The following is a 9,108-nucleotide window of genomic DNA, read 5'->3' as shown; positions in this document are numbered from 1 at the left end:
ACAGACCATGTACAGCGTATTTTATATAGGTATGTTCACACTGCATTTTTTACAGATTTACTGGTCCACCACGTAGAACCCCAGAGTTAAATCTAGAACTAATTTTGATTCAAATATTATTCAAGGAACATGTATAATACAATATATGTAAATATACAATACACATTACAATATACAGTAGGATTATGCCAGAAATTATATTCAATATTATTCAAATGATTTAGTGTTTCAATAATGGTTATATAATATCAATTTTAAATTTTTTTCTAGAAATTGGAAAACATTCTGAGAAGAAGATCATGTAACATATCACTGCAATATACAATTTAAAAACATATCACTGCAATCTACAATTTAAAAACATATCACTGCAATCTACAATTTAAAAACATATCACTGCAATCTACAATTTGATGGAGGCTGACCTCGCAGCTCGTGGATTGTCCTTCGAGGTCATCATTCCTGATGTCCAAGAGTTGATAGAGAATGAAAAGGTCAAGGCTGTGTCCAGGGAGAAAGCATCTGCTGATCATGCTATGACATGGGATGAATACCATACCCTTGATGATATGTACAGTTACCTTGACTATCTGGAGGCTACATATGACTTTGTTTCTACCGAGTCTATTGGATCTACCACTGAAGGAAGAGATATGAGAGTAGCGAAGATCTGTAAAGGAGGATGTGGGGGGAAGAAGGCAGTCTGGATTGACGGAGGTATTCATGCCAGAGAATGGATTTCTCCTGCCACTGTAACCTGGATGTTAAGAGAACTGGTTGAAAATGATGCCGAGCATTCTGATCTAACCGAGACCCTTGATTGGTAAGAATAAACATCATCATTTTTTCCCATATCGGCAAAAATATCAGTTTTAATGATTTGACAAAGCATAAATGTTCCTTTCCTATATTTATTCATATTTTTTTTAGGTACTTCCTACCCTCTGCCAATCCTGATGGATATGCATGGTCAAGAGACCACAACAGAATGTGGAGAAAGACAAGATCTGATCATAATTCTATCCTTGGATGTATGGTAAGAACTTTTATCTTTAAACATTAGAATAAAAAGCTTTGTTTCTCTTGTTAATAACCCTATCCATATCTATAAATATAAAGTTGTAATTTCTGTTTGTTTGGATGTCATATCTCATAAACCACTTGACCGATTTGTCTCAAACTCCGATGGGGAACTCAAGAAAACCACGGGAATGTTATTAGCTTAGTTTTGAGATTCTAAGTTGGAGAGTATAGCTAAAATCGTAATTTACTACCAAGCGGGGATAAACTGCGGGAGTAACTATGAGTTCCCTGGGCAAAGCTGGGTTCTCAAGCTAGTGTATTATATAGGGAGTTGATGCTAACAGAAACTGGGGATTCCACTGGAACGAAGGTGGGAGCTCCTCTGACAAATGCAGTGACACCTACCACGGACCTGAAGCATTCTCTGAACCTGAGAACGTGAATGTCCGTGACATGCTGAACACAAGACGAGGAGATTGGGTCTTCTACAACTCTATCCATAGCTACAGTCAGCTGATCCTACTCCCCTGGGGGTATACTGATGATGTTCCAAATGATTATGATGAGATGTACAATCTTTTCATGAAGGGGTCTGATGCTCTCACAGAAGTTCATGGCAAAACTTATGAGGTATGTGATTCCAGTGAATTCTACTCATTCGAATGGATTTCGTTAATGTTCAGGTTAAAAAATGGAAATTATTGTTTTTTTTACATGTCTCATGGTTCTGTAAAAATTGCCCTGATGTCAATTTTTGCCAAATAGTAAATTTTCGTTTCAAAAGATCATTTTTCTTTTTTCTTATATTTTTTCTTCAAAGCAGGGTTTCATTGAAAATTTATATGATGTGGTTAAATATTGACTTTTGAGATAAGAATTTTTATCTTATTAAATATTAATTGAACATTTCATATTTTCATTTTTTAAGGTTGGATGCATTCCTTGCATGCTGTACATTGCCAGTGGAAGCTCTGCAGACTGGGCACATGGAGATGCTTTGATTCCTTACACCACCAGTATGGAACTCAGAGATACTGGTCAGAATTAATTCTTAGCTCTCTGTAAAAAATTCTAATGAGAGCATTTTTGTAATTTTGTTACAAAATACCTAACCCTCTATATCTTTGCAACATAATGTCGTTGACCTTTGATATTTCAAACTATAAATTATATTTAAATACGCTAAGTTTGATGTAGCAAAGGATTACACCATCAGGTTGAATATATATAGGGATTAAAAATTGTAGCAAAAACTCATATCCTTCGGTGCAAATCAATGCAAAGGCCGCGCAATGGGGAAAGGGGAGAAGAAAAGTTGAAGATTACGATAATTCTTAATTTACAAAAGTGTAATTTAAAAAATAACTTCTTTAAAATATTATAATTTTCTGCGTGAAATTAACCAGGTGAATTTACTTGTGTTTGGAGTTTTCGGCAATTGACGTGTGACAGCTCTTATCTTAAATACAGACTTAAAATCAACGTAAGTAAACCCTCCCTGGTAATCTATCTACAGGGTGTCCGGCCCAGTAAACTGTAAAATATACTTTAAAAAATATTATAATCATTGTTTTCAGGTATAAATAACAAATTTAATTCTGCCACTAAAAATTTAATTTGAAAAAAAATATTCTTATCAACTTCTAGTACACCCTGTTTATCAATTGTTTCTAAAGAAGATAACAAGAGTATATTATGTTGAGATAGCCAAGGTTCTGGACAGTGGAAAAATGAAGGTCTTAGCACTGCTGGGGTTTTTATCTGTAGCCGCAGCGCTACATGATTCTACAATCGATGTGGATTCTTTCACCGGGTTCCAGGTTTACAGAATCCAGCCCAAGAATGCTGAGGATGTGACCTACATGCGAATGCTGGAGAACCGTCCTATTTATGATTTCTGGACTGAGATTTCTCTGAATAGAAATGTTGATATTATGGTACCTCCCCAGTTTCATAAACAGATGGAGGCTGACCTCGCAGCTCGTGGATTGTCCTTCGAGGTCATCATTCCTGATGTCCAAGTGTTGATAGAGAACGAAAAGGTCAAGGCTGTGTCCAGGGAGAAAGCATCTGCTGATCATGCTATGACATGGGATGAATACCATACCCTTGATGATATGTACAGTTACCTTGACTATCTGGAGGCTACATATGACTTTGTTTCTACCGAGTCTATTGGATCTACTTCTGAAGGAAGAGATATGAGAGTAGCGAAGATCTGTAAAGGAGGATGTGGGGGGAAGAAGGCAGTCTGGATTGACGGAGGTATTCATGCCAGAGAATGGATTTCTCCTGCCACTGTAACCTGGATGTTAAGAGAACTGGTTGAAAATGATGCGGAGCATTCTGATCTTACCGAGACCCTTGATTGGTAAGAATAAACATCATCATTTTTTCCCATATCGGCAAAAATATCAGTTTTAATGATTTGACAAAGCATAAATGTTCCTTTCCTATATTTATTCATATTTTTTTTAGGTACTTCCTACCCTCTGCCAATCCTGATGGATATGCATGGTCAAGAGACCACAACAGAATGTGGAGAAAGACAAGATCTGATCATAATTCNTCAATCTTGTTCATTCTTGATCATTATATAATATGCAAGAACAAACTAAAATGTGAAAATTGCACTCAACAATTTTTACATCCTGCTGGAAACCCGACTGTAGACACATGATAGAAAAAAGTTTTAAAAATTTAATTTTAATTTCCTAAATATCATTCAGAAGTTTCAAGTAATCAATTGGTTTAATTTCAGAAATTTTTTGATGAAAAAAGTGGTAAACATAATTTCAAGTGAAAACCTCCTTGCAACGATATCAATGCCCGATTCACAATGGTACCCTTTAAGGCTTTGTCTCATAAAGTGTGAATTAGATAGGAATGTTTAAAATTTTAATAAAATTGGGGTTTATCCACAAACTGACTTGCGCAATTCTATTGAGGGAAAACTATCAGAAATATACATTTTTAAACACCTTGAGAAACGACAATATCTTCCACATTATTGATCAGATAAAGGTTTGAAGAGTCCCCTTGGAATATAGCATTCCATCTTTGCATGGAGAGTCACTTGAAATTACGCTTACAGTCCCTTTATCTGAGCGTATTTAGGTAACTATGGATTCCTGCTTCCTCCAGAGCAGATCATTCCAACAGCAGAAGAGGTTTGGGCCTTCCACCTTACAGTCATCAGAGAAATCATGGCTATGCAACCATAAACTATTCAAACAAATATTTTATAGAAAGATGAATAAAACATATACAAAATTGTGTAAATTGTGTGATTTAACGGATTTTAAATATTTGTTTTGCAATTTCAAAGTTGATGGTTCAGCAGAACGGCTGGTTATGACATTTCACTTTAGTGTTGTGGATAAACTTTTAATCTTTAAACAAATACAATTTTTTGAAGTTTAATATTGTAAAGAATTTGAAAATTGTTTTAAGTACCAAAAAATATGCATTATGCGTGTATAAGACTAAAGAAATATTATGAATTTAAATTTATTCAATTTAAGGGATTTTCACCTTTTTAAAAATACATATTGTGACAACTAAGGGAAATGAAGGCGTTGACTCTCCATACAGAGATCTCAATGCCCGATTCACAACAGTACCCTATCTAAACTTTCGACTGTTCAGCGCGGCAAGAGAACTCCACGTTCGAATTGCCGTAAAATTGTTTAGAATGATATTTAATCCATGAAAAAACAGAAAATTCAATATTCTACGCGGTTTTAAATAATTCTTATGTAAATATCTGGTTTTTGTGACTTTCAGAAAGTAATATTTCTTAAGGCTGACATCCTTGATGAGTCAAAGGTTTAATGGAAACTGTTGTGAATTAAACCTCTTCAAATGGACAAAAAGAATTGAATCTAGTAAAATGGTCAATCAATTGAAAGAGCCCTTTAGTAGTTCTTTTTTCTGTATAACGCATATGTGTAATGCGTAAATATGCACAGGTTTTATAGTACAATAACTAATAAACATCAGTTCACTAAAATGTTGAGAAGAAGGAAAAAAATACATTACTTTGAATCTGTTTCATGTAGATTTTATAAATTTTATTTTCAACCGAATAAATTTTAAGATTGCCATTGAAATGTCCTCGAGTAATTCTTTTTAAATAAGAAAATTGAAAAAAAATTGAAAAGAATTTAGTTTTCTAAAGGAAAAACTATTGGAATTAATAAAATTGATGCAAAGCATGTATCCGACTCAAACTTTTCATATTACTTTTCTCTTCCACAAGATTATTCTTGCAAAAAAAAAAACAGAAAATATCAATTAATAATTTTTGTATTATTTAATAATTAATTTTACATTTCAAATATGAACTTTTTTAAATCCTTTGATGTTATTGGTGAAAGCCAAATATGTTCTAATACAATAGATGACAACGTTATAGCGTTTGTACACTCTTGCAGTGCAGCTGTATTCTGACGTCACAAGTGTCAATTCAGTTTTTGTGTCCGACAAAATTATAGTAATTATTTTTATGTGTTCGTTACTTTCTGTTTTTACACTTTTTTATTAAATCTAAGAAAACATGTCAACTAACGTAACTAACGTTACACTTACGTTTTTCTTGTTATATTTGACACTTACGACGCCATTTATCATTTATGCCACCTAATGTACTTGATAATCTATTTGGTAAAAACAAACTATACAAAATATATGTTTATTCAAATTTTATGTGTTCGGAAATTTTGAGTATACATTTTTAATGCCGAAAAATATAAAATTTAGTCTGAAACTGAAGCTCTCTGGCATCAACTTTGTACTTGTTAATGAAAATGTTTCAAATGTCCATAAAACTAAAATTGGTAAAGATTGAGGCTCTGGCGACTATAAGGGTAATTTTAGGTGACCCTCCATTTCAAGAGGAGCATATCCGATTCACAACAGTACCCTTAATTTTCTCAATTATTTCTCAAGTAAGAAATGCGGAAGCCACTTTTGTAGAGATCCAACAAATGAAAATCACGAAACATTGATAGCTAATTCATATTTGATCAGACAAAGCTGTAAAGGGTAACCTTGTGAATCAGACAAGCCACATATCCACTCTATCAATGGAAGGTCACTAGAAATTATGTTTACAAGCACATAAAAAAAAATTTTAGATGTTCTTTGGCCTGTAGAAGGAAAAAATTGCAGTAAAGTAATGCGATCTTACACTATCAAATTTATGCTTTATAAATAATTTTTTTAAATAGTCCCAAATGATTAAAAGTATGAATTCAATTTTACATATAGGTGTCTCTTGTTATTTCTATTAAATTTATTTATAAAACTAGGAAAATAAACAACTTCTTTTTTATTAAAGGGGAATCTATAAAAATTACGAAACAGAATTTAAATAAAATTATTCTACCATATAGTTTTAAAAAGCACTGTAAAGTATATACATAAGTAAGTATATATCTATCCCTGGAGAACAAAGTTCATGAAAAGATAAAAAGAAATGTTGAGATGGACACTGGACAAGTCATGATATTTGTTGTTATCTTCCAGTAGTAAACAATGAGAGTTCAGATACTGTTGGCAGGTTTGTTTTTAGCGCTATGTCTAGGTGTAGAGGGTAAATCCCCCAAAACTTTTGTTGGTTTCAAGGTCTACAGGGCACAGATTGTCTCCGAAGATGACGTTTCCTTCATGAAGAATTTGGAAAAAAGCCCTTTTGTAAACTTCTGGTCAGACATCATACCTGGTAGACATGTTGATGTTATGGTTGATCCTCAAAATCAAGATCAAATGGAAACTGATTTTAAAAAGCACGGAATATCTTATTATGTAATAGTTTCTGATGTGCAAGCCCGGATAGAGCTTGAGAGAAGGACAGCTCCAGGTGGAGAAGAAAAACATGCAAACCATTCGATGACCTGGACTGACTATCATAATCTAGCAGACATCTACGATTTCTTGGACTATCTTGAAGCAGCTTATGATTTTGTCAGCACTGAATCTATTGGGAAAACCACTGAGGGAAGGGAGATGAGAGTGGCAAAGATCTGCAAGGGTGTATGTGGTAGCAAGCCTGGAGTATGGATAGATGCTGGTATTCATGCTAGGGAATGGATTGCACCTGCAGCTGTTACCTGGATGCTCAATGAGCTGGTGGAGAACGATGAATCACATCCTGATCTAACTGAGGAATATGATTGGTACTTCCTGCCTGCTCACAACCCTGATGGATATGAGTTCTCATGGGACGAGGATAGGATGTGGAGAAAGTCCAGATCTGATCATGGATCAGAAGTTGGATGTTTGGTAATATTTCATTCATTCAAACACAAACATTATGATGTTGATAACATTATTTTCATATTCTAGGGAGTGGATCTGAATAGGAACTGGGGATTTCATTTCGACGAAGGAGGAAGCTCATATGACCAATGCAGTGAAGCATTTCATGGACCTGAAGCTTACTCAGAACCTGAAAATATTAACGTCAGGGATTTTGTATTTGCAAGGAAAAATGAAATCGTCTTTTTTAACACTGTGCATAGCTTTGGTCAGCTGATACTGCTACCTTGGGGGTACACCAGCCATGAGGTACCAGAAGATTATGAACAGATGTTACAGCTTGCTACAATGGGACAAGAAGCTTTGATGGATGTTAACGGAGAGTTTTACAATGTAAGTACTTATTAATCTCAGAAATTATGACTTTGCGATAATCTCTGATTCTTATATCTTTGCAATCCAATGTCATAGACCACAGATATTTCAAACAATGAATTCTGTTAGATCAAAAAATTTAAGTTTGAAATACCAAAAGTTTACACAATTTTCAAATATAAAGATTAAACATTTTTATTGTTATAACAATTGTCCAAAACGTTCTCCCTCAAGCTCTAAAAATGTTAAAGGGGCTGTAGACATAACTTCAAGTGAGAGTGACATCTCTGATTCACAGCGGTACCCTTTAAACCTTTGGTCAAGTAAGAAAAATGGAGATATCCATATTCTTTTAGCTCAAGAAAGACCGCCAGGGTGCTTGAGGCTTGAGTAAGGCGTTGGGAGATTTTGTTTTACAAATGATATTTTTTTCTTTTATTTTCCTCTCATCAATGAAAAATCTTCTCTGTCTATGAAAAGTCTTATCTATGAAATGTAGGCCATGTCTTCCTTCTACAGTGTCAGAGAAACAACTGAGAAGCTGCAGTTTTTCCAATTTTTAACAATTCACTTGGGCATTTTCATTCAACAAAAGCATTATAACTGAAATACTGTTATTCACAGATGAAAAAGTTGAATTTTAAGTTCTTAAAAAATGAATAAAGTATTCTTCATATGTAATGTAAAATCAAAGACAACAAAATTTCGTAAATGAAAAATATCCTCTGTCAATGGAAAATCATCTCTGTCTATGAAATGTCTTTCTATGAAATGTACTATCTATGAAACGTCTTTCCATGAAATGTCCCATCTATGATATTGTTATCTATAAAATGTCTTTCTATGAAATGTCATGTTTAAGATATTGTTATCTATGAAATGTCTTTTTATGAAATGTCCCAACGCCAGAAATAAGATTATCTACAAAATCCTTGATCAGGCTTGAATTGTAATGTTTTTCGGTCATTTGTACTTTTTAAGGTTGGATGTACTCCGTGTATCTTGTACAAAGCTAGTGGTATCTCTATTGACTGGGCGCATGGAGAAGCAGGTATAGAGTTTGTGGTTAGTATGGAGCTGCGTGATCTGGGAGGATTTATTCTACCTTCTGACCAGATTATACCAACTGCTGAGGAGGTCTGGGCCTTTCATACCACAGTACTCAGGGAGATGAGTGCTCGGAGGAAATAGATTTTTCTCTTGATTGATAAAAATAAAAAATGCTTAGATTTTATAGAAAATTTATCTTAGATCGATTTATTTATGAAACAAACAAACCACATGTTGATATGGTTCATCCGAGTAAAAATCAGAAGGGTAAAAGAAATTGAGGTTTTGCCACAAACTCAGAATTTCTAATTTTCTTTTCAAACTGATGTGGTAGCCTTCCATATTTGTAACTTAGTTTATTTGATCTATCGTAATTCATATTTGAAATATTAAAGGTCT

The 9,108-nt window shown here is 34.0% G+C and overlaps 2 protein-coding genes across 2 annotated transcripts; both read left to right on the top strand.

Annotated features, from left to right (window-relative positions):
* Positions 1 to 411: 411 nt before the first annotated feature.
* On the top strand, positions 412 to 4,305 carry LOC111702031 (carboxypeptidase B). Its single transcript, XM_023473556.1, has 5 exons — positions 412 to 823; positions 931 to 1,036; positions 1,351 to 1,653; positions 1,952 to 2,060; positions 4,141 to 4,305. The coding sequence occupies exons 1-5, from the start codon at positions 414 to 416 to the stop codon at positions 4,245 to 4,247; spliced, it is 1,035 nt and encodes a 344-aa protein (XP_023329324.1). The 5' UTR covers positions 412 to 413; the 3' UTR covers positions 4,248 to 4,305.
* Positions 2,720 to 8,904, top strand: LOC111702022 (carboxypeptidase B). Its single transcript, XM_023473546.1, has 6 exons — positions 2,720 to 3,394; positions 3,502 to 3,591; positions 4,330 to 4,334; positions 7,298 to 7,308; positions 7,372 to 7,677; positions 8,641 to 8,904. Exons 1-6 carry the CDS (start codon positions 2,754 to 2,756, stop codon positions 8,848 to 8,850), a joined length of 1,263 nt encoding a protein of 420 aa, XP_023329314.1. The 5' UTR covers positions 2,720 to 2,753; the 3' UTR covers positions 8,851 to 8,904.
* The last annotated feature ends 204 nt before the right edge of the window (positions 8,905 to 9,108 follow it).

Source organism: Eurytemora carolleeae, unplaced genomic scaffold (genome assembly GCF_000591075.1).
Source record: "Eurytemora carolleeae unplaced genomic scaffold, Eaff_2.0 scaffold23, whole genome shotgun sequence".
NCBI lineage: Eukaryota > Metazoa > Arthropoda > Copepoda > Calanoida > Temoridae > Eurytemora > Eurytemora carolleeae.
This window is presented reverse-complemented; position numbering and strand designations above follow the sequence as displayed.